The 26390-nt window shown below is 36.1% G+C and overlaps 2 protein-coding genes across 4 annotated transcripts; both read right to left on the reverse strand.

Moving 5' to 3' along the window:
- Nucleotide 1: 1 nt before the first annotated feature.
- On the reverse strand, nucleotides 2-9899 carry LOC130233330 (phospholipase A2, minor isoenzyme-like). The gene is made up of 4 exons (XM_056463303.1): nucleotides 9755-9899; nucleotides 5287-5437; nucleotides 305-438; nucleotides 2-180 (listed from the first exon to the last, which is right to left on the reverse strand). Exons 1-4 carry the CDS (start codon nucleotides 9801-9803, stop codon nucleotides 59-61), a joined length of 456 nt encoding a protein of 151 aa, XP_056319278.1. The 5' UTR covers nucleotides 9804-9899; the 3' UTR covers nucleotides 2-58.
- Nucleotides 9900-10014: 115 nt separating this feature from the next.
- Nucleotides 10015-22569, reverse strand: LOC130233329 (phospholipase A2-like). 3 transcript variants are annotated; one of them, XM_056463300.1, is made up of 5 exons: nucleotides 21704-22569; nucleotides 20394-20463; nucleotides 16448-16592; nucleotides 16187-16317; nucleotides 10015-11086 (listed from the first exon to the last, which is right to left on the reverse strand). In XM_056463300.1, exons 2-5 carry the CDS (start codon nucleotides 20440-20442, stop codon nucleotides 10878-10880), a joined length of 534 nt encoding a protein of 177 aa, XP_056319275.1. In that variant the 5' UTR covers nucleotides 20443-20463; nucleotides 21704-22569; the 3' UTR covers nucleotides 10015-10877. The 3 variants fall into 3 exon arrangements, with proteins under 3 accessions (XP_056319275.1, XP_056319274.1, XP_056319276.1); XM_056463299.1 differs by having other exon boundaries at nucleotides 16448-16595; nucleotides 21704-22568; XM_056463301.1 differs by lacking the exon at nucleotides 20394-20463 and having other exon boundaries at nucleotides 21704-22566.
- Between the last annotated feature and the right edge of the window lie 3821 nt (nucleotides 22570-26390).

The following is a 26390-nucleotide window of genomic DNA, read 5'->3' on the forward strand; positions in this document are numbered from 1 at the left end:
GGACTATTGCTCTGTTTAATGCGATTTTGAGAACACTTTTCAAACTTTCTCACTATCTTCATTTGCAGTTTTTGCTAGGATAGTGCTCATACTCTGGGTTGTAACCCGCCTGTGCAAAGCAATGGGCTGCTATTCTGTCACATTCACAGATGAACATCTCACAAGGGCGATTCTTGTCAGCTGCAAGAAGCAGAAAGAAAAATAAAAACATTCCAGCCATGTTGCCACAATGCAGATGCATATCAAATAAGAGTTAGTGTTTGCTTGTTTAGCACTGTCTGTTCCTCTGAGTAATGTGTCTTACCATTGCAGGAGACTATCTGTGCTGGTTTATCACATGCAAACGAATAGATTTCAGTGTAGGGGTTGTCCAAGATTCCCCAGCAGTCATCATGTTGCCATGAGTCAGAATAGCACTGATCGTGTACCTGGCAGCATCTACAGATACAGAGAATGCAGGAACATTCTTAAAAAGTTTTTATATAACACAAATAATGTATGTGTGTGTATATGTATATATATATATATATATATATATATATATATATATATATATATATATATATATATATTCATTAATTTATTTATTTTCTTGTCGGCTTAGTCCCTTTATTAATCTGGGGTCGCCACAGCGGAATGAACCGCCAACTTATCCAGCACTTATTTTATGCAGCAGATGCCCTTCCAGCTGCAACCCATCACTGGGAAACACATACACACTCATCCACACACACATACACTACGGGCAATTTAGTCTACCCAATTCACCTGTACCGCATTTCTTTGGACTGTGGGGGAAACCGGAGCACCCAGAGGAAACCCACGCGAACACAGGGAGAACATGCAAACTCCACACAGAAATGCCAACTGACCCTGCCGAGGCTCAAACCAGCGACATTCTTGCTGTGAGGCGACAGCACTACCTACTGCGCCACTGCATCGCCCATATATATATAAACTTTAATAAATACACTTTTGGCCTCAAAAGTTTTCTTTTATAAAAAAATTAAAAACATCTTAAATTACAGGTATGTGCCAAATTTTTTTAATATTGAGGGAAAGTCCATTTATTTAGATAATTTGTTTTAAAAAGTTCACTACACACAAAGTGAAATATTTCAAGCCTTCATTTGTTCAATTTGAATGATTATGGAGTAAAGATGAAAAAATCCCAAGTCCAGTATTTCACAAAATTAGAATATTCCATGTAATCAATAAAAAAGAATCAGCAGAGTTGAATTGTTATACTGTAGTAACCCAAGTTGCTTCAGCCTTCAGCTCATTTGCATTTCAGGGTCTCTGTTCCCTCATCTTCCTTTTGACAATAGCACATAGATTTTCAATGGGGTTTAACAGGGGGTGTTTTTAGTAAGTTTCCTGACCAATTAAGAACAGGAATACCATGGTCCTTAAACCAAGTACTGGTAGCTTTGGTACTGGGGCAGGTCCTGCTAGAAAATAAATCATCCTCTTAAACTTTGTTGGCAGCAGGAAGCATGAAGTGCTCTAAAACGTCTTGGTATAGAGCTGCATTGACTGTGGACTTGCTAAAAAACAATAGACCCACACCAGCAGATGGCATGGCTCTCCAAACCATCACCGACTTAGTAAACTTCACACTGGACATTAAGCAGCTTGACTTTTGTGTCAAAATTTGCTTTTATCTGAAAAGAGGACTTGGGACCACTGGGCAACAGACCAATACTTTTTCTCCTTAACCCAGCACAGACGCTTCTAACATAGTTTTTGGTTCAGGAGTGGCTTGACACATGGAATTCTACAGCTGTAGCCAATGTCATGCAGACGTCTGTGTGTGGCTGTATGAGGCTGTATGACACCAGTCACCCTTGCTTGACAATCCTCTCAAAGCTGCGGTCATACTAGTGCACCTTTCCAGTCCCATTTTCCCTTCCTCTTAACCTTCTATTAATAGATTTAGATACTGCACACTGAGAGCATCCAGCTTCTTTTGCAATTGATTTTGAGACTTTTCCTTCTTATGCAGGGCCAATGATGGTCAACTATCAAGTCAGAGGTCTATCCCATAATTATGAAGCCTACTAGGCCAGACTGGGACAATTTCAAGGTTTTGCATTAATTAGCGGACTAGATTGAGACACAGGGAGCCTACAATGTCATGATATTCTAATTTTGTGAAATACTGAATTTGAGTTTTTTTTTCTTTAATCCATTAGCATTCAAATTGAATCAAAAGTCTTGAAATATTAAAAATATATAGCTTAAAGGGGCTAATAATTTTGACCTTAAAATGGTCTTTAAAAAATTAAAAGCTGTTTTTATTCTAGCTGAAATAAAACAAATAAGACTTTCTGCAGAAAAAAAAATATTATCAGACATACTGTGAAAATTTCCTTGCTCTTAAACAATTTAGGAAATATTTAAAAAAGAAAAAAAATGCAAAGGGGGCTAATAATTCTGACTTCAACTGTACATTTTAAGACATCATTTTTAGCATATAACATATAAAAAGCATGTATAGTAGTACACACAGTTATATAACATATAACAATAACAGCACTGCATAATATCATTGCAAAATTCATTGCTAATTAATGCCAGAATAACAGTATAGTTCTAAGCCATATCAATCTTTAAAATAGCAACTTTTTATTTTCTATTAGTCTTTACACAATGTAACTACAGAAGAGTCAAACTTTAACTAGTAATATGTGAGATGTTAATGGTCCAATTCAATTCAATCATCTATGCTAAGCTAAGCTAAGCTAAGCTAAAAGTGCTCCCACTAGACCTAAAGATTGGCTGAATGGATTCAACCATAGTAAAACTCTATAGCAAAGCCTTTTTCCAAAAAAGAGGAGTTCCTTTAAGAATAATATGGGTGTTTGCACATTTGCCTGATTGGCTAACTGAAAATCTCCACTTTGATTTTTGCAATTACAAAAAACAGCAGCAAATTGCAAAAAGATCTTCATCCATTTGACAGCACACGTGCCGCAAATCCTCACAAAGCATACACATTTTTAAAAAACGTGCTGCATTTTCTCATAACGCAAACAATCTATGAAAACACATTGCATTTTATCATAACACTTTCAAATACACAACAGAAATGTTTCAAGGAGACCCACAAACGTGATGGACCCAGCTTTTTAGGTTGTGGTTATTTAGGCTAATAAATACTAAAGACACAGGAATCAGGATATTAAAATAAACAATCAAAAACTCACCTTTCAAAGATCACCCACAACTTCATTGAGCAACAGTTATGAAACAGCAGCATCAGTAATGTTTTTGGGTCTCCTTGAACCATTTCTGTTGTGTTCCGCTTTGTTGTGTTGTGAGAAAATGCAGCACAACTTTGTAAATCCTTTGCGTTGTGGGAAAATGCAGTGTATTTCTGTAAATTGTTAGTGTTGTGAGAAAATTCAGCGTTTTTTTTTTTTATTTGTTTGCGTTGTGGGAAAATGCAGTGCATTTTTTAACATTTGTATGCGTTGTAAGAATTTGCCGCATATGTGATGTCAAACAGATGAAGATCTTTTCTTAATTTGCTGGTGTTTTTTGTAATTGCATTTGTTTTCTTATATTGGAGCACATAAAGCTCTCTCAGCCACTGTAGTTTTTGGCTCCAAACCACAGAATATTTTCATCATCGAAGCACTAGTTGTTTGCCCCTGCATGCTCGTGTTATTTTTGTACTTTGGAGTTGTGTAGTGTAGTTTGATTTTAAAGTGATGACACAGAAAGGCACATGCATCTTTTTTATCCTCACTCTGATGCAAAGGTTTAAAAGGACACAGAGTCTGTTTCTATGAGCAGAAATGAAATATATAAAAAATGAGATCTCCTTGCAGAGGAAATGAGATCTGCTTGCAGCATGTTAGTCACGCTCTTCACAAAAAGCACATAGACAAACAAAAACTCATGTAAATATTACACAGTTTCTATGATTTTTTTGTTTGGGTTCACATAACAAGCTTGTTGCACAAATTAAGTTGAACAAACTAGGTTGCGGATTAAGTTTCAGGTTGAAAAATCCAAAATAATACAGTTAAGATCAGGTTAAAGAGATAATTCACCCAAAAATGTAAATTCTGTCATCATTTACACACACTTTACTTGCTCCAAAGGTTCATGAGTTTCTTTCTTCTGTTATATTATTGATAGATATTTTGAGGGGGGCACGGTGGCTCAGTGGTTAGTACTGTCGCCTCACAGCAAGAAGGTCACTGATTTGAGTCCCGGCTGGGTCAGTTAGCATTTCTGTGTGGAGTTTGCATGTTCTCCCAGTGTTCGCATGGGTTTCCTCCAGGTGCTGTTTCCCCCACAGTCTAAAGGCATGCACTATAGCTGAATTGAATAAAGTAACTTGGCCGTTTGTGTTTGTGTGTGTGTGTGTGTGTGTGTGTGTGTGTGTGTGTGTGTGTGTGTGTGTGTGTGTGTGTGTGTGTGTGTGTGTGTGTGTGTGAATGAGTGTTTAGGGGTGTTTCCCAGTACTGGGTTGCCGCTGGAAGGGCATCCACTGTGTAAAATATATGCTGGATAAATTCCGCTGAGGCAACCCCTGATGAATAAGTGACTCAGCCGAAGGAAAATGAATGAATGAATAGATATTTTGAAGAAAGTTACCATTGATTTCCATAGTATTTGCTTCAACAGAAGAAAAAAACTCATAAAAGTTTATAGTCACTTGAGGGTCAATAAATGTAACTTAATAAATGTGTTTCCCAATGTTTGATATAAAGTTTCTCTGTTAACTCTGCATTTAACTCAAAATTTGCATTTAACAATGGGTTAGACGCAGTTCAAAGTGTGACATGTGCAGCAAACAGCCAATCACATGACATATGAGTGGGTCAGTTTATTTCTCACAAGAGAGTCAAGAGAATAATAATGAATTCACTTTTCTGTTGAAGATTAAGAGATATCTTTATCATTTACATGACAGAAATAAACAACGCTGATGCAACAAAAGCTTAAGACTTATTTGTAGCACTGCAGTTATCGAAACGTACGCTGTTTAAGAAACATTCAATTCATTTAAAGGCAAATATTATATCATATGATTAATATTCCCAAGACAAACTCTTAGGTGGAAAAACTGTGGAGAAAAGACGAAGCTTTCTGAGCTTAATGTTTAAAATTGCTTGAATGTGATATAATATCAAGTGATCTCAGCCAAAATTCCAGCACACTGATTTTCAATGCCTGCTACAATACATGAATATGTGATATTTACTAACTGAACAAACTGATTTAAATGATTGATTCTAGTGTCACAGTAAGCTGATGTTGAAATCTGACCTGTCCAGTTCATCCACCGGGGTGCCCGAGCCTCCCTTGCCGCAGTAGCACCCGTAGTCTGCGTAATCCAGTACAGGCCAGCTGTCAGGGATGGTACAGAGGATCATGGCCCTGAACTGCCACAGTGCACGATAGTCTAGAGTCGCCAACACTGTTGAACGGTAATATTTTTTAGTGCTTTATGTAATACAATGCTGCAATAAAATCAAAATATTTTGTAAATAAAAAAACAGCTTAAACTGATTGGCTGGTTTTAGCTGGTCAACCAGCCTGGTTTTAGAGGGGTTGTGAACCAGCTTGGAAATGGCCAAAGCCCCTTTAAAGCCAGGCAGGTTAACCAGCTAAAACCAGCTTAGGCTGCTTTAAGGTGTTTTTTTCAGCTGGCATTTTAGCAGTGGTGGAAAGAGTACAGAAAAATCATTGTCAGGTAAAAAGTACCATTACTTGCCTAAAAATGTAGTGCAAGTAGAGTAAAAGTATCTGTTGTAAATATTACTCAAAGTATGAGTAAAATGTAGCCCTTTTAAAAGTACTCAAGAGTAGAGAGTATTGGGTATTACCCTTTAAAAAGCTGATGCATTTACATGTAATTTCTGCTTGTGTGTAAACGTAACATTCTGTAGAGCATTTAGTTATTGCCCAGCAGGCACACAACATCATAAAACGTTAATATTAGGTTAGATTTAGGTTGTGATGTCGGGTGACCAAAATTTACTGTCTAGCCAGCGTCTAAGGAAAACATTATTTTGATGTCCAATAACAACATCAAATGACGTTGATATTTGGTCACTTTTAGGTTGTTAGAAAGTGACCAAAATCCATCGTCGTGGCAACATATTAAACTAACGTCATATTGACGTCAAATACAGACATTTATTTGTCAGGTGTGGCAACTAAACTCCAACATCTGATGGACAACATAGTGGTAATGTCCACACAACGTCAAGCTGTAACATTATTAGCTGTTGATATTTGGATGGTTTTAGGTTGGAAGTTGGATTTTGACATTGGGTTCTGACGTCAACCCAGTTTTCATTTCCAAACAAATTGCAACATCCCCACAAAGCTGGGTTACAATATCAATCTTACACCATGTTGATGTCTTGTGCCTGCTGGGTGATTAAGGCCATTTCGGTCATCATACAGTAAACATCTATCATCTTCATCTAAACAGTCTCTGGGTTATTGCGTGTAAAGATTTTGGACATCTTCTTGGACACTTTTAATGCTTCCAAAAGGTTTGCTGCAATTATAAAGTGCCCATGTCTTGAGGTATTTCATTATGATGCGATTTACGTAATATGTGCAGTCTGATTGGACAGGAATCACAGGACTAATTTTTCTAATCCCCATAGACAAGGAAATAATAAAGTAGTGACTGTAGGTTGAAGGAAAGTAGAGGAGTAAAAGTACCGATACAACACTAAAAATGTTCTCAAGGGAAAGTAAAAGTACACATTTTTAAAACTACAACTATATTGGAACTTAACTAGGTTAATTAGGTAGAATACTGGAACTTAAAACTACTTACAATTCCTGAGAAAAACTACTCAATTACAGTCATTGGAGTATTTGTAATTATTTACTTTACACCACAGCATTTTAGACTCTTTACTGAACAACAGCAAAAATAAAATACATTAAAATAATTTTTTTTAAGGCATAATGGTGCAGTTATCTCACATTTAAACCTTGTTAAATGAACTGCTCTGTGTTTATATGGGAACTACTGGCAGAGTGTTAAAAGTAACACACACAGTGTTGATGTTAATGAGATAATTAAAACTTCAACTATATATAAAGTCATATATACATTAAAATATTCTATTGGGATATTAGAATTATACCTATAGTCATGTTTCAAGATTATTGCACATGCTTAAGAAAAAAAAGTGAATTAAGTCAGAAATTAGTTCAAAATGTAAGAGAAGCAATTGAGTATTTCTTGTAGTTATTCAGATATGTTGCAGAATAAATCTGTTTTCAACTAAATGTTATTTGTCAGACAGTTGCACATGCAAAACAATAAATTAAGTACGAAATTAGTCAATGCCAATATGTGATATTACATATAGTGTCATTGCCTTGAAAGGTTTTGATATTGGATAAAGATAACATTTAACTTCTGTTCTGTTTAACATCTGAATAATTCTGTTTGTTATTAAAATACTTAAGCATGATTTTTTAAATATAGCCAAATGCCACGTTTTACTCAGATTTAAAGAATCAAAAGAGATTAATTTTTATTGTCTAATGCGTTGGGATATTAGAATTATACCTATAGTCATGTTTTAGTCATTGCCCCAAAAATATAATATTGTGTATGAGTTTCTAGACCACCCTCTAAGTGTGCACCTTACACTGTCACAAGGTTATTTTCTTTAATTTCTTATGATTACTGTTTTTAATAAATGACCAGGGCAGCACAGTGGCTCAGTGGTTAACACTGTCATTGGTTCGAGTCGGCATTTCTGTGTGGAGTTTTTATGTTCTCCCCATGTTTACGTGGGTTTCCTCTGGGTGCTCTGGTTTCCTCCACAGTCCGAAGACATGCACTATAGATGAATTGAATAAACTAAATTAGCCATAGTTTATGTGTGTGAATGTGAGAGTATATGGGTGTTTCCCAGTACTGGGTCTGCTGTGTAAAACATATGCTGGATAAGTTGACGGTTCATTCCGCTGTGGTGACCCCTGATAAATAAAGGGACTAAGCGAAGAAAAATGAATGAATGAATAAATGACATGACCCATTTACATGGCACTGCAATTTTGCAAAGAACTTCAGTTGGTTGCAGATAAATATGGGGATATCATTTCAAAATAAAAAAGCTGAATTTCAAATAATCAAAATACAGACATTACAACACAGGGTGTGCCAGATTTCACACAATGATCGTTTTAACAAAGCCTCGTAGTGTTGTATAAAGAGTTACTTCATCCAAATAATAAAATACTATCATCTTTTACTCTATCATGTGGTCATGCAATTATTATTATTTATTAATTTATTATTTTATTTCTATTAAACTGCATCTCAAAAGATAATTCAACAAACACCAGGAACCAAACAACATTGGAACTATTTCCCTTTCACAGTGTTGGTAAAATAAAGTTATCTTGTGATTAAACTATTTTCAATTAAGGGTGGTTAGCAAATCAAATTGTTTTAATAAATGAACATATTAATATACATATTAGGATTAATAATTTGCTTGTAGTCATTAGGGATTACTGTTGATTTTAACATCAATTTCAGTTACTTGCGTTAAACTGTAAATAAATTCAACAGATTTATAATCAATTTAGAGACTTGTGTTTGTATACTAATATAATGTACAATAGCACGTAACAGTACTTCTATTTTTTTCAACTAAAGAGAGTGCATTTTTCAAGATTATTGCACATGCTTAAGAAAAAAAGTGAATTAAGTCAGAAATTAGTTCAAAATGTAAGAGAAGCAATTGAGTATTTCTTGTAGTTATTCAGATATGTTGCAGAATAATTCTGTTTTTAACTAAATGTTATATTTGTCAGACAGTTGCACATGCAAAACAATAAATTAAGTACGAAATTAGTCAATGCCAATATGTGATATTACATATAGTGTCATTGCCTTGAAAGGTTTCATATTGGATAAAGATAACATTTAACTTCTGTTCTGTTTAACATCTGAGTAATTCTGTTTGTTATTAAAATACTTAAGCATGATTTTTTTAATATAGCCAAATGCCACGTTTTACTCAGATTTAAAGAATCAAAAGAGTTTAATTTTTATTGTCTAATGCATTGATATTTATGAGAATTTGAATTAGTACTGAGTCAAGTAATTCAATTGCTTATTTTAAATGAATTACTTTTCAAACATAGTAATTATTAAAGTGATTTAATACAACTTTAATAATAATGGAATTAGTATTTAATATACACCACCGTATATAAGTTTAGAGTCATGTTTTTTTTCATGTTTTTTTTAAAGAAATTATTCTGTTCATAAGGGTGGCATTTATTAAAAGTAAAAAAAAATGTTAAATTGTTATACAATTTTTATCTTATTGTATGTTGTTTCAAATGAAATGATTACTCCAGTCATTATTTCTTTTATTACTACTACCATTAATAATAATAATAATAATAATAATAATAATAATAATTAATATTAGAGCGATTTCTGATGGATCATGTGACTCTGAAGACTGGATTAACAAAGCGGAAAATTCATCTTTAAAATCACTGAAATAAATTATTAAATTAAATTATAATCTAATTTTGAACAGTTATTTTAATAACATCTCACAATTTTACAATTTGTACTGTATTCAAAATCATACTGACCTCAACCTTTTGACCGGTAGTGTATATTTTTAAAGTAATTTACCCAACTCTGCTAATAAGTAAAGACTAGAAATGTTACAGAAAACGTTTAAGACAATGCTACCATACAGTAAAACACATCTGATGTACTCACAGGTGGGCAAACTCACGCTCAAAACCACGAGAGACAGGATTGTGTTCATGGTGAAGACTAGCTGAACAGGTGTCAGCGGACAATTATTTATATCATTTTTACAGCCTTGTGGGCGGAGCTAATTGATAAACCATCTCTGTGAAACATACAGTTGAAGTTATTAGCCCTCCTGTGAATTTTTATCTCTTTTTCAAATATTTCACAAATGAAGTTTAACAGAGCAAGGAATTTTACACAGTATTTCCTGTAATATTTTTTCTTCTTGTTTTATTTTGGCTAGAATAAAAGCAGTTTTTAATATTTTAAAAACTATTTTATGGTCAATATTATTAGACGTTTTTCTCGAATGTCTACAGAACGAACTATTGTTATACAATATTAATTCCCCTAAATTACCTAATTAACCTAGTTAAGCTTTTAAATGTCCCTTTAAGCTGTATACTAGTATCTTGAAAAAATATCTAGTAAAATATTATTTATCATTTATAATATTATTTATCATGGCAAAGATAAAAATAAATCAGTTATTAGAAATGAGTTATTAAAACTATCATGTTTAGTAATGTGTTGAAAAAATCTTCTCATGTTAAACAGAAATTGGGGAAAAAGGCTAATTATTCAGGGGGGTTAATAATTCTGACTTCAACTGTATATATTATGCACACACAATGGTGGGTTAATGTATAGAGGATGGATCAGCGGTGTAATTATAAACGTATTTACAGGTGTAGATCATTTTTAAAACATAAGCGCAATGTTAAAATGTGTACACAATAAGTGAATTGTACCAAACGATTTGTTCAAATGTAAGTACTTTGTAGTTCGGGCCAACTAATATATATAGTGTTAGCTGTAGAGCTATTTACAGTACAAGCTGAGTGTTTATGTCCACTTGTTTGTGTGTGTATGTGTGGGTGTTTCGTTCTTTGGGAACATCAGCATCTGTTGGCAATTTGCACAGCTGGTACAAGAATTCAGTTTCTCGAAAAAAGACAAAAATGTCACGAGGCCTTGAAAAAGTTACTAAGCGTCCATAACAAGAGTACATACAAAACAGCTGTCACCACAGGATGTTTTATAATGGTTTTTGACCAAACACAGTAATATTCATTGTATACACATTTCACTGACTGCTGCGGGTGAACAGCGAGATTATGAGAGTGAATGTGAATGCAGTAAGAGTGGTGATGAAGCTGCTGATGTCTGTGGATGCTGCACTGCAAACACTGGAGGATAGATGATTATTGGAGGTGTTATAGGGAGCCTGAGCAAAACACTCAGCTGCTGTCTTGTCGCACTTGCAGATGAACATGTCACAGGCATCATTACTTGCTGAAAGAGAGACACAGAGAGATGATTATTATCCAAAAGAAATGCACTCAACTGTATTGAATGTGAACTTCCAGTGTACTTAATATCTTAAAGGGCACCTATTTCACCCCTTTTTCAAGATTTAAGACGAGTCTTTTGTGTCTCCAGAATGTGTCTAAAGTTTCAGCTCAAAACACCCATCAGATTATTTATTATACCTTTCAGAATATTGGAATTTACTGCTCTGAACACTATGTAGCTGTTTTTGTTGTCTGTGCCTTTAATGCTAGTTCTTCTGACCTAACATTCTCACATGCCTGTCAGAGTGTGCCTTAATATCTGTCTTGGCTGCGTCAGATAAAAAGCACAGTGACAGACATAAAGGAAGCAGATCTCACATTTGTGGTATGATTATTTGATGTATTTGTTGTGGAGTTAATTTAAGCCTTTCTGCAACGATGAATCACACACAATGTTGTTACAAAGTTCACTCACACACACACACACACACACACACACACACACACACAGTGTGTGCGCATTTAACTTTGCATTGTTTTTGCAGGATAATCCAGGGTAGCCCAAACTCAGTCCTGGAGGGCCACTGTCCTGCAGAGTTTATCTCCAACTTGCTTCAACACACCTGCCTGGAAGTTTCTAATATACATAGAAAGAACTTGATTAGCTGATTCAACTGTGTTTAATTGGGGATGGAACTAATGGCCCATTTCCACTGAGTGGTATGTTACGGTACGGTACGGTACGGTACGGTACGGGTTGGTACGCTTTTGTAAGGTCCAGCCCACTGGTCCAACGGCGGCAGCCAGTGGCACAGCAGAAGGATCCTTGTGTGTTACTATCGTCTCATAAACAGCAGAAATTATACTAAAATAAAATATTTCTCTTATGTATTACCTCATTATTTTATCTGACTCCAAGATATAGATATATAATATTTATAATAATATAAGATGATTTTTCATAGCTTGTTAATTTGGAAAGAATTTAGAAGCATGTTTGAACCTTTTGTCTCCACTCGTTAATTATTACATTTGTTCATTCGGGTGCTCATGTCGCTTAGAGGACCCGTCTCGGCCGATGATATCCCTCACGGTCACACTCTCGTCAGTTTTGATTATTAAACAGAGGTAATTGACTAATACTTTTAGATGGCTGCTTCTATGCTTGCTCAATCTAAAGTATTTTGATTAGTCCCCCTTAGCTGTACCCCCTTTAATAAAAGACCACAGTATTTCTTAATCAGAGGTCATGGCCATTATTATAAATTTAACTGTTCTTTATAATAATTTTGCCAAGCTCATGGATTCCCATGTACACTTAATTTAGAAGAATCGTTACTTTAAAACAAGAGTTAGGCACCCAATCTAGGTTAGTCGAACAATGTTTTATTGTCCTAGATGGAAATAACTCCTTTTCCACCTAAGTACACTTGAATCAATATCAAAAGTCAGTCGGACCTCTAAAATACAGTTAGTGTGTCCAGTGCTTCATCTCAACTGGACTTTAGTCCGTTACCAACATAACAATTTAATAGTCAGGTAAATATGTATTATGCCAATTTTTCAGTCAGTTTATAAACAATCAATACAAGACATCAAATTTTCAAAGATAGATCCAAGATCAGAAGATGCATACCTGACTTCAAAATATACATAGCATGGAGCATGGAGCTACACTATGGGCTACTCTTCTTATGGAATCGTGCCGAGCTTTTTGATGCATTTCCTTAAATAGTAAATCCATAGTAAAACATGCTCCAAATGTGGGTGTCTGAAACAACAATGGGAACCCACCTGCTGTGGGAATCAGGAGGTAATTTGGATAAAGGACCCTGACAAATGACACCACTTCTGCAGTGGATCAAAGATACCTAAAGCTTCAAGTGTTTACTTAGATTATGCTTATTTCTATGAGAACAAGACCATAGTACCAGTCGCACTGAGACTTTTGAAATGATATCGAACATGATGCAAAAAGTCACTTGCATTGATACAGAACATTCATACTTTGAGATGACCATTCTGTGAGTTGGGTGAGAAGGAAAAGTAGGGGAAGGGAATGCGGGAGAGAACTTTTCCTGCATTCTCGCTCCATGGGATGTGGATGTAGACGTTTGCATTGTTCATGTGGATGCATAAAAGTATCTGAGATTTCTCAAATCTTACACTTTTATGGCCGTATCCACTGTCAAAAGGTACCAAAAAGCGAATCGTAGCATACCACTTTTTGGGTAACCTTTCCAAAGGGCCAGGAGATACGAACAGTGCCACTGATACACTCTGCTCCACGCTAGCATCATGTCTAGACAGACTATGTCCTCTTACATCCAGGCCAGCCCGTGCCAGTCCTCCTGCACCCTGGCTCTCTGATGTTCTCCATAAGCATCGCTCAAAACTATGGGCTGCTGAGAGAATTTGGCAAAAAACTAAAAATCCTGAACAGCTCATAACATACCAAACTCTTCTGTCTTCTTTCTCGGCTGAGGTTACTTCTGCAAAGCAGACATACTTCCGTCAGAAAGTCAACAGTGCCACCAATCCTTGCTTACCTTTTAAAACATTTTCCTCCCTCTTCTATCCTCCTCCTCCACCCGCATCCTCCACACTCACTACTGATGACTTTGCAACATTCTTTTGCACCAAAACTGCAAAAATCAGTGCTCAATTTGCTGCACCTACAACAAACACACAAGATACACCACCAACACCACACACACTCACCTCTTTTTCCCAGCTCTCTGAGTCTGAGGTGTCCAATCTCGTGCTATCAAGCCATGCAACCACCTGTCCGCTTGATCCCATTCCCTCTCATCTCTTGCAAGCCATTTCTCCTGCAGTCATACCAACACTGACTCACATAATTAACACATCACTTAACTCTGGTCTATTCCCTACTTCATTTAAGCAGGCTAGGCTAACCCCACTGCTAAAGAAACCCAACCTGGATCAAACGCTACTTGAAAACTACCGACCGGTATCCCTGCTTCCATTCATGGCCAAGATTTTGGAGAAAGTAGTGTTCAATCAAGTCCTGGACTTTCTGCCCTGCTCTCGGTCGTGGAGGATCTCAGACTTGCTAAAGCAGACTCTAAATCATCTTTCCTCATCTTGCTGGATTTATCAGCTGCTTTTGACACTGTAAACCACCAGATCCTGCTATCTACGCTTGAGTCACTGGGCATCGCAGGCACTGTTATTCAATGGTTCAGTTCTTACCTCTCGGACAGGTCATTCAGGGTGTCTTGGAGGGGAGAGGTGTCCAACCTACAGCATCTAAATACTGGGGTACCTCAGGGCTCTGTTCTTGGGCCACTTCTCTTCTCTATCTACACGGCATCTTTAGGAACAGTCATCCAGAAACATGGATTTTCCTACCACTGCTATGCTGATGATACCCAGCTATACCTCTCTTTTCACCCTGATGATCCCTTGGTTCCAGCTCGCATTTCAGCCTGCCTGTTAGACATTTCACACTGGATGAAAGATCATCATCTTCAGCTTAACCTCGCGAAAACGGAAATGCTTGAAGTTTCTGCCAACCCGACTCTACACCATAACTTTTCAATCCAGATGGATGGGGCAACCATTACTGCATCCAAAATGGTAAAAAGCCTTGGAGTAACGATTGATGACCAACTAAACTTCTCTGACCACATTTCTAGAACTGCTCGATCTTGCAGATTCGCACTCTATAACATCAGAAAGGTCCGACACTTCCTATCTGAACATACAGCTCAACTCATTGTTCAAGCTCTTGTTCTCTCCAAACTGGACTATTGCAACTCTCTACTAGCCAGGCTTCCAGCTAATTCTATCAAACCTCTTCAGCTGCTTCAGAACGCAGCAGCACGAGTGGTCTTTGATGAACCCAAAAGAGCACATGTCACTCCGCTACTCACCCGTTTGCACTGGCTGACTTCAAGAAACGACTAAAAACTCAACTGTTTAGTCTCCACTTTCCTTCCTAATCTTAACTGCCTCTATGGCTATACCACTAATTGTACTCTCTCTCTCAAAAAAAAAATAAATAAATAAATAAATAAAAATTAAAAAAAATAATTTACTAATGCTTAGCTTCGTAGACTTTACACACCTGAAACTTGTCTATAGCACTTGTTCACTGCTACTCTTATAGTTGTGTAAATTGCTTCCTTGTCCTCATTTGTAAGTCGCTTTGGATAAAAGCGTCTGCTAAATGACTAAATGTAAATGAGAATGAAAACAAAGGAAGCACCATTTTTAAATAATTTAATACTATATACATATAATAATGAGCCATGAATCCATCCCAATTTTCCACCCTAATGTGAATATTTTGTTTACAAAAAAAGGGGAAAACAAATCCTAAACTGCAAATATTGGATGCATTTCCATCAAGTTGCTAGACATACTTTACTTGTCAACATTGGGACATAAAAATAAGGGATAACAATGACATTTCCTTTCCTAGTTCTTTATGCTCATTCAAGGAACAATTACTTTGTTTAAATTAAAACACACCAAGATGGTCGTTTACATGTCATTATGTGGATTTGTTTAAATACACATCTGAATTACACTTCTGTTCAAATTGTGTGTAGTGAAGCCAGCTAAATAGTGTTCGCTATTTAGAGTTTATTCAGCAAATGCATTTCCATCTCCAATTATTGACATTAACCCACCTGCGAATTAAGGGATATTTTATTCGTAATAAGTATTTCCATCACTCGTTTCTCATGCAATACTTCAAAATGCACATTAACACAGGGTGATGCATTCAGGTAACTTGTGTATGTTAAGTAAGTGACTGAATTATTCACTCGACTACTTTCAGCTATGTTGATTCATTCACACTATATGTGACTGTGACTTTGATTGAAACTAATGCAAAAAAAACAAACAAGCAATGTAATATTGTCTGGTTATTTCTTGCGTCCAATAGTTAATATTTAGATTACAGCACTCTCTTTTTTGTGATAATGCTTATAATATGAAATGCTTTTCTTCCATCTATATGACTATTCATCATTCATATGACAATAGATTTTGAAAAAGAAAGTCCCTTTGGGCCTTATAAGAGTCACTGATAAGTGATGGAATCATGGGTTTTATTTTTACTCACCCAAACACGTGATGGTTCTTGTAATCTTATCGCAATTGTAGTCATATGTGTTTGTGTAGGGACTGTCAAACAGTGAGCAGGACTCAAGGTTTTTTGTTTGATCATAGCAGGAATCATGCCTAAAACAACACCTACATGGTAAGGAGAAAGAACATTTGTATTATAATTATTACAAAGATAAAAAAATAAATAAATAAAAATAAACACTGTGAGGGGATGAACAACATTTAATATTATCACCAGATATAATAAAATACTGACAAGTCGAGCACGTCAACAGGAAGCCCTTGACCTCCCAATCCACAATAGCAGCCATAGTCTGCAAAGTCGATCAGTGGTGAACTGCTGGGTATTGTGCACTTGATCATGTCCTCAAACTGCAGCAAGTTTTTCATATTAGACAGATCTGCTAAAGACAAGATATTAATGTTAGAGTCAAAATAACCGCGAGGGATGACGCATAATATTGGAAAAATTGGTAGAAAAAAGCAAAAAATTGTCATGCAAATGAGCTAAAACGTGACCAATGATAGGTAATGTGGATATCGTTGATTAGGGGTCACCAAACTTGTTCCTAGAGGGCCAGTGTCCTGCAGATTTTAGCTCCAACCCTAATCAAACACACCTGAATGAGCTAATCAAGGTCTCACTAGGTATACTTGAAACACCCAGCCAGGTGTGTTGAGGCAAGTTGGACCGAGATTGGTGACCCCTGTCGTTGATCATCTTCTTGTGCTAACAAACCACATATTAAAGGTCACAGAAGGTTAGGCATTAAAGATGCCCAATAAAGAAAATTTAGTTCAATAATAAGTGGTTAGTATTTGGAAATAGTGTAGCGTGTAGAACCTGCTGGACAAAAGGCCAATCAGAAAACAAAACAGACTGTTGCGTGACTAACTGGCACACCCTCATCATTTGCATGTACTTCAGGTCACTTCTTCATCATCTGGACCTGACAACTAGCAACTCTTCAGATCACAAGCCAAAACACTGACTGAAATGTTGCAAACAGGATCATTAATATGCACACCTCAAGCTGTGCTTTCTTACCGATTATGTAGATAACAGAGAGCAATTTTACTTATTTAACCAATGCAGTATATGGGACATTTAAGGAAACATCCAGCTTTCATTTCTGCTTCATATGTTGGATGCGGGAGAAATTGACAGGAATAAATGTTTGAGGGACTTTGATTAAGGCCAAATCCTTATGAGACGGTGACTGGGTCAGTGTATCTGTGAAACACATGCTTGTGGTTTACTGCCAGCGTTGGTGAGAATTCACCAAATGTGTCCTGAGAAAGGACAAACCACAAGCCAGCTCATTGGCCACATTTCCATTTTTTGGCCTAAACTGAGCATGTTATGTGTGCCAGGGCCAGTTTTGTTTCCACTATCATTTTTGGGGATTCATCTGGGGTGTGGTTGTGGCACAATGGGGGGTTTCCTGGTGATTTCCAAAAATCTAATTCATTTTATTAACTTACTAGAAATTACCATATTTTATCCATAACCTACTGAAGAACAAAATAGTTCAGTAATAGTAACATTGTTAACATCTTAACAAGACACATTAAAAACAATATGCAAATAAAAAGCCATCAGCCTTTTAATTTTTTTGTGACCCCTGGGGTCACTACATTATATAAAACTACATATATTAAAGACACAGCAATAGAGTCAGATGCAGCACATAGATTTTATGGCACCAGGTTATACTTTCTGACACCTTTAAGGCAGTCACGCACATAAAAATAAATACAGGCCACAACTGAACATGGAGGAAGGTCTCCGAGTAGCAACCAAAAATGAATGAATGAATAGACTTGGGCCAGTTGGTATGCGTGTGCTGTCGTGTGCAGGGTTTATATATTTATAACCACCTCAGAGATCAGAGAATATTAGGAGTTGTGAGCTACTGGTAATGTTATTTTGGGGGTTGTGGGCTGAAATGTTTGGGAACCCCTGAATTAGAGTACCCGATGATTATTTTTCCTGAAATATCTGGTTTAAAACAACTATTTAAATGTTACACTTTAAAAACAAAATCTGTAAAACTTACAATAAAAAAAAATTCACCATAAAAATATGAGAACTGGTAACATATAGAAGGTGCTCAGTGTCATTTACAAAACTACTAAACACCATCATGGTAAGAAACATGACATGAAAAAAATTAATAAATGTTATTCATCAACACTAGATGTAACATAAAACTCTAATGTACATAACTAATAGGGGAAAACTAAAAAGAACCACAGTAATGTCAACATGAACCATTAAAAGTTAAGTGTAATGCTGGGAAATCTGGGAAAGTGCATTTACGGATATTACGAAACAGTGTTAAACAGGTAACAGATTACTACTGTGGCAATTTTTTCTCAGTGGTTAGCACTGTCGCCCCACAGCTAAAAGATCACTGGTTCGAATCTTGGATGGGCCTGTTGGTATTTCCGTGTGGAGTTTGCATGTTCTCCCCGTGTTGCCAGGTTTCCTCTGTGTTCTCCGGTTTCCCACACAGTCCAAAAACATGCAGTAGGTGTATGAGTGTGTGAGTGTATGGGTGTTTCCCAGCATCGTCCAGGGTTGTGGCTGGAAGGGCATCTGCTGCATAAAACATACGCCAGAGTAGGCAAAGGAAATGAACTCATGGTACCAGGATACACTTTTTAGGCAATGGAGACCCCTTGGCTTGGGTATGTGTTTGATCGGAGCACTGTTGCAGACCAGTAATACATGGTAATGCAGGCTGCCAGCTGGCACACATTGTTCAGCAACGGTTTGAAAAGTGTTCAGAGTGTTGCACCAGCCTCGAAATTCCTCAGGTCCCAATCCAGTTGAGCATCTATAGCATGTGGTTGGCAAACAGGTTTGATCCAAAGTTGCTCAAACTTAAACAATAGATCACACACAGGACTTTTTTTAATGCCTTAAAAAGTTTTGGGTTCCAAAAATATGTAATGACCCTTTTTGCTGTATAAAGAACCTCTTGTGAAGGGTAAGGGTTCTATGCGGTAAAAGGTGCTTCAGGGCAATGTTCATAAAAATCAAGAACCTTATTTTTTATTTAAAGAGTAGAATTGAGAATTCAAATCAAATTATTAAGTGAAGTTTCACAAAGTAATTTCGAGAGAAGTATGTGATATGACTGATTGCGGCTGTTCTCTCATCCATAAACATTAGTAAGCCAATCGGATTAATCCAAACTCACTATAAATAACCCATCTAGTATTACTTCCTTATCTTTGTTTTTTGAAAAATCCCCCCATCCACCCCATCTCCCCCTTTTCCTTGTTTACCAAGGGGAGCTCTCAAGAACTACCTGATCTTGTATCCCCTCATCGACCAGGTGGGAGCCCTGGGCTCAATTATCTCCGAGCTTAGGGTTCTCTCCTGGGACAGCTTGTCAAACCTGCTATTATAATCAAGCAAGATTTAAGTGTGAACTCTTGAAATGTGTCAAATAGACAAATAATGTAATAGTCACTTTGTTTTGCTTTAGATTCTTTCAAAAATGTGACATTAATAAAAATCCAAGATACAGATGATCTTGAAGGTTTTACACACTTGTTTTTCAAGTGGAGACATTAAAATGTGACTTAAGTAACATTTCAGTTTTGGATCATTTAAAAAAAAAAAAGAAAATAAATCCAATAAAACAAATAAACTGACATTCTAGTATGTGAGCATTGATCTTTATTTAGAATACTTTTATTCAAAAAGAATTTATTGAAAGTGACAGGAAAATTGAACAAAATAATTTCTGTTGCAGCAAAAAGCAAGTACTCTGAACTTTTTTATTTCAAAATAATTTTAAAAATGTATAATGATTTCATTACACAAATTAAACAGCAGATCATTTTAACCTGTACAGTATAAACATAAAAGCTTACTTTTTGATCAATTAACAATCATGTGACACTGAAGTTTGAAGCAATGATGATGTAAATTCAGCTGTCATCAATAAATTACATTTTTAAATTATACTTAATAATTAGATTGTTTGAAAAATATAATACTAAAATAATATCTTTGATAAAATAAACTCAGCCTTGATGAACATAACAGTTTCCTAAAAGCAAAACGACCCCAGCTTATTTTATTGTGGATGTTTGCAGCCTTTTATAATGTAAAATGTGTATCAACAAGACAGCTAAAACAAGGTAATATTTTATACCAACATAACATGGCAAACAATACTTACATGTTGGTAGAGTCACGGCAAAGATTAAGAGTGTAATATAGACATCCATACCAAATGCAAAAGTGATGAACTGTAAAAAAGTTAAAAAATAAAATAAAAAATGATATTGCCAGTCAAATTCTGTTCTTGAAAATTACAGTTTAATTTAATGTATAGTTATTTACAATATGTAGCATATCTTATTTTAAATCAAATGGTTTAAAAAATTCTCACATTAAGAAAACAACTCTGACATCATGGAGTTTAACAGGGTGTTAAAGTGTTTGCTTTTGTATTATTCATTCTTTCATTTTCCTTCAGCTTAGTCCCTTTATTAATCAGGGGTTGCCACAGAGGAATGAACTGGCATACTTTTCCAGCATATGTTTTACACAGTGGATGCCCTTCCAGCTGCAACCCAGTACTGGGAAAACACCTATACACACACATACACTATGGCCAATTTAGTTTTTTCAATTCACCTATAGTGCATGTCTTTGGACTGTGGGGGAAACCAGAGCACCCGGAGGAAACCCATGGAAACACAGGGAGAACATGCAAACTCCACACAGAAGTGCCAGCTGACCCAGCCAGGACTTGAACCAGGAACACTTTGTTGCCCTACTTTTGTATGTTACATAAAAATCATAATATCCCTGCCTTGCAGTTACAAACGTTTTCTGATCTCCACATTTATCCTTTAAGAGATGTGTCAAGTTACAATCTCTTCCCCTAGTCACAAAACGCTTAACTGATTTTAACCCTCAGTGTCACCATGTCAAATGCATGAATCAATTCTTCAGTCTGAATGATCAGGGTTTTTGGGTGTGACTACATGTGACTTTCACTTATAAACACACTCTTCTCTTGAGGTGATTAAACAATAAACATGTTTCATAACGCAAACCACTCAAACTGTAGGGTATGATGAAAAACTCATATTCACATTGCAGGAACATGAAAATTAAATACTTTAGCCTACACCACTGCTGCTCCATTTACTTTTTTATCTGCTTATAAATCACAGTTTAGACAAACACACACACACAAACACGCGCCGTTTTTTTGTTGTTGCAGGGATTACTTTTTTGTGTGTGTGTGTTTATAATTGTAGTTTAGCCATATTGAACACAAGGTCGTGCAAATTATGGAATTGAAACAGCGGTCATGGGATATCACAATTAAATTAAATTAAATTAAATTAAAAATTAAATACGCCCAAAAACAGCCAAAAGAGATATATAAAACTAGACAACTTACATTGTATTATACACATAAAGTGACTAAATTATTACAATAATATTAAACATAATGTTCTACTCCTTTCTTACCTTAATAAAAACGATCCAATGACCTCCTCCCTGGTTTACTGTCTGATTAAAAAATGTTTTTCTTTACAGCAATACCAAGGTAAATGTTCTATGCCGTTTATAACTTGCACCAAAGTCTTTTGTCATACTGACAACCTTCTTTTATAGTTTTATTGTTACGTCAACAATTACAACTCAACCAGTCTGTCAACTAGTGCATTACATATTTTGCATTCTTCATTAGAGCTGTCACTATACCTTCATGACTCAGAAAAAATAAACAAAAAGAAAAAGAAGGGAGAAAGAAAAGAGTTGCTGCCAACAGGTGATATTTTTCTTTCTCCGCCATTGTGTTTTGATTTTGAAAAAATAGCTAGTTACAACAAAACATACAGTACTGTATGACTATGATTTAATGATTGTTGTGTTTGCTGCCAGGGTTATAATTAACTAAACTGAAACAACAACACAAATAAAAGATTTGTTGCTTAAAATAAAATTCAACTTCCACTCAGGTCAGCCACTTTTCTGGTACATCTATCCAACTGCTTTATTCATTCACTCATTCATTAATTTTCCTTCAGCTTAGTCCCTTTATTAATCAGGGGTCGCCACAGAGTAATGAACCGCCAACTTCTCTAGCATATGTTTTTACACAGCGGATGCCCTTCCAGCTGCAACCCAGTACTGGAAAACATCCATACACAGGCACTTACATACATACACTACAGCCAATTCAGTTTATTCAATTTACCTATAACACGCCAACACAGGCAGAACATGCAAACTCCACACAGAAATGCCAACTGACCCAGCCGGGACTCGAACCAGTGACCTTCTTGTTGTGAGGTGACAGCGCTAACCACTGAGCTATTGTGTCGACTTATCCAACAGCTTGTTACCGTAAATATCTATTAAGCAGTTGGACCGACATAATATAGGTGAGCAGATGTGGTCAGTAAGTATGAAAGAACAAGAAAGGCGGTTTATCTTTGATTGTTGCATTATTGTTGATGCCAGACAGACTGTTCTGAGTATTCAGAAACTGCACAAACATCTCTAGGGTTTACAAAATAAACTGAAAACAACTGTTCTGTGGCCAAAAATGTTCTGTTGATGCCAGAGGTCAGCAGAAAGGCAACAGAAGCTCAAATAACCACTCGAGGTCTTCAGAAGAGCATCTCTGTCAAAACTTTGAAGCAGGTGAGCTACAACAACAGAGGAAGAGCACACTGTTGACTTTTCAGATAACAACAGCAAATGGTGGCTATTCAACCAGAGTCACTAAATTAGACAAGACTGAAATTTCTGCTGCAGCATTCAGATCGTAGGGCCAGAATTTGGTGTAAACAACATGAAAGCCTGCACATGTTGTTGGTGCTAGGATCCACTTTGTGGTGCTAGGATAACCCACCATGTCACAAAGCTCAAATCAAATAGTTTCTTGAGTTCAATATACTCAAATGGCCAAAAGCATAGTCCATAAAATGCAGCGATTCTACTATCAATTTAGATCAAAATGTCTGAGGAATATGTTCAGTGTCTCGCTAAATTTGCGCCACAAAGGGAATGTCTGAAAAAAAAAAATGTGCCCTATAAAGTGGTTAGTGAGTGTATAATAGCATGTTTTATTTTGTAAAAAGTGATTAGCTACTTAGAAAAGAAAGATGGCCTTATTATTTTGAACACATGGAAGAAAAGGGGGTTGTCTCAATGGACAGTGATTTTACTGAACTAATAAGACAAGTACACAAATAATATACAGTGTGCCGTTAAATACAGAGTTCTTCTATAAAGAAAAGACAAATAACCTGCAAGTTGTGAAAGATCAAGCCTCAGACAGGTATGAAAAAGTAAAAAGTAACAAGTAACGTAACGCATTACCTTCCATAAAAAGTAGCTGATAATGCAACTAGTTACTTTTTTCGGGGAGTAACTCAATATTGTAATGCATTACTTTCTAAAGTAACATTCCCCAAAACTGGCCGTTGCCTTAAAAGTGACAAGTTGACAACTTAAAAAAGTTGGAATTGTGAATTTAACTTGACTTAACTTTTATAATTAAGCACATAGTCTGTTTACTTAATTTTAAGACAACAGTTGTATTCACTTTTTAAGTCAACTTTAAAAGAAACGAGATTACTCACTTTAAAAATACTTAATAAACTAATCTTTATTTAGGGTATACATACTTAAGTTTCTGATCAAACTTGCTATAGAAAAACATCAGTTATTTAGTTCAGTTTAGCAGGCCTTTTAAGATAGTCATCTCCTTACATCACATCACACTTGCAAAGTTCTCAGGCCAGATCGTATCTCATCATGAAGTAGTACACCAAGATAATGGTGTAGGGATTTTAGTACAGAACTGCTGACAGAAATCATCTGTTTGTAGAACCTTCAATTACCTCAGAGAAAAATGTGACAGAAAGAAAACTATACTGTACATTAAGAGAAACACTGCATCATACTCAACACACTCTCAGAAATAGACATTCACAAAAAGCTTACCCTTTTGAACGGTACACAGTGTCCATATTTGTACCTTAAAGGTGTACATTAGTACCTTTATTCATTCACTTTCCTTTGGCTCCCTAATTTCAAGAGTTCACACTGATGATTGATAATAAAGCATATTTGGCTCGGATTGGCTTGCTGTGAGGCAACAGTGCTAACCACTGACCCGCTGTGCTGCCCTATCAGAGAAGGGAGGAATAGGGGTGGAATGGGGAATTCTTCAAGACGAAGAGTAGAAAGCTCTGGTTATTTATAGCGTGTCAGTATTCATCTTATTGGTGCAATTTACGGAGCTGATGCGGTACCAGCTGTGTTCAATCATAAGCACGTGAAATTAGTTTATCGAAATTAGTTTATAAATAAACCACACTTATCAGGGGTCACCACAGCGGAATGAACTGCCAACTATTCTGGCTTGTTTTCCATGTCGGATGCCCTTCCAGCCACAACCCAGTTCTGGGAAACACCCATACACTCTCACAATCACACACGCACTCATACACTATGGCCAATTTTGCTTAGCCAGTTCACCTATACCCCATGTCTTTGGACTGCGGGGGAAGCCAGAGCACCCAGAGGAAACACTAACATGGGGAGAACATTTAAACTCCACACAGAAATGCTACTTAACCTAGCAACCTTCTTGCTATGAGGCAACAGTGCTAATTACTAAGCCACCGAGTCGCCCATATTAGTATCTAAAAAGATCAAAATGTGAACTATTGTACTATTCCACTAATATGAGTAACACAGAAGTAATTCTTATATTAAAGCATTTAAAGATATAGCATTTAAAGAAGGAACAAATTGTAAATCTGTTTTAATATATTATAAAATGATTACAAGCCTTTTAGCTTAGCCTAGCACAAATCATTGAATCAGATTAGACAATTAGCAGTTTCGATAAGTTTCCCATATAGTGCTTGACTCCTCTGTAGTTATCTCATGTACCAAAACAGCCAAAAGGTGCTATTCTGCCATGGCAGCAGCAGGTACACAACACGATCCCTGTGCAAACAGGTGGTCATGTTGAAAGTTACCTTGCTGGGACTATATTTTCAGGTGCTGCATAATATCCTTAAATCTGCTGCAGCTATGCTACGACAGCAAATTTCTTTTACATTCAATTATTACACAAGAATGAGAGTATATATCCTAGCCATATTAATTCAATTAAATTCATATTTATTTCTATAGTGCTTTTACAATGTAGATTGTGTCAAAGCAGCTTAACATAACTTAAGCTTAACAAGTTCTAGTAAATTGAAATTGTCAGCCTAGTTTTCAAAGTTGAAGTTTAGTTTAGTTCAGTTCAGTTCAGTTAATTTTCAATGCTTAAAGTCCAAACAGTGAAGAGCTTATCCATCGATGGGCAGCTCCACATATCCTGAACCATGCAAGCCAGTGGTGAGGAACAAACTTCACCAATTGATGAAAGCGAAGGAAAAAAAACCTTGAGAGAAACTAGGCTCAGTTGGGCATGACCATTTCTCCTCTGGCCAAACTTCTTGTACAGAGTTGCAGTATAGGTGCAGGAGGTGCAATTGTTAGCAAAACAGCAACTTTTCATTTTCTGTCAGGCTTGCTACATGATGCAACTACAGAAGACTCAAGCTTTAAATAGGAAAATTATTGAAACTCTTTGGTCATTTTTCAGTGTTATGCTCAGACAAATATGTTATCTGATATCTATTAACAGGTGTTATCTGATTAAATAATGCTAAGCTAAGCTAAAAGTGCTGCCACCAGACCCTGAGATCAACTATATTTAGAAATGAAAAAATTATACTGTTTACACTAGGTGAATTGATAAATGACCCCCCTTTTTTTAAAGTGTAGTGTTTTTTTAACATAGAGGTTTTCAGAACATAGCTGCAGTTAGCATTGTTCTTATTCATAGATACAGCATGTACATAAGCTAAATACTTCATTATTAACCAAATCCATAAAAATGGAGGAAAAGCAATACCTATGTACTGTATTATCAGCTTTTCATTATGGATCCAGATGTTTTTTTTTCTATTGTAGCAAGTCTTACTTTCCTTTTCTGTGTTGGTTCATTCATTCATTTCTTTTCGGCTTAGGCCTTTTATTATTCAGTGGATTAATGAATAATAAAGGGACTAGTACACACAGCAGAATAAACCGGCAACTTACCCAGCATATGTTTTGTTGTTATGTTGATATGTTA

This window comes from Danio aesculapii, chromosome 8 (genome assembly GCF_903798145.1).
Source record: "Danio aesculapii chromosome 8, fDanAes4.1, whole genome shotgun sequence".
Classification (NCBI taxonomy): domain Eukaryota; kingdom Metazoa; phylum Chordata; class Actinopteri; order Cypriniformes; family Danionidae; genus Danio; species Danio aesculapii.

Excerpts from the sequence above, each read along its gene's own strand:
- LOC130233330 (XM_056463303.1), bottom strand. The coding sequence starts at position 9,803 with ATGAACACAATCCTGTCTCTCGTGGTTTTGAGCGTGAGTTTGCCCACC. Across the intron at positions 5,438-9,754 it reads GAGCGTGAGTTTGCCCACCT|TGTTGGCGACTCTAGACTAT; the intron begins GTGAGTACATCA and ends ACCGTTCAACAG. Across the intron at positions 181-304 it reads ACAGATAGTCTCCTGCAATG|CTGACAAGAATCGCCCTTGT; the intron begins GTAAGACACATT and ends TGCTTCTTGCAG.
- LOC130233329 (XM_056463299.1), bottom strand. The coding sequence starts at position 20,442 with ATGGATGTCTATATTACACTCTTAATCTTTGCCGTGACTCTACCAACA. Across the intron at positions 16,596-20,393 it reads TGCCGTGACTCTACCAACAT|CAGATCTGTCTAATATGAAA; the intron begins GTAAGTATTGTT and ends TCTTGTCTTTAG. Across the intron at positions 11,087-16,186 it reads AAGAACCATCACGTGTTTGG|CAAGTAATGATGCCTGTGAC; the intron begins GTGAGTAAAAAT and ends TCTCTCTTTCAG.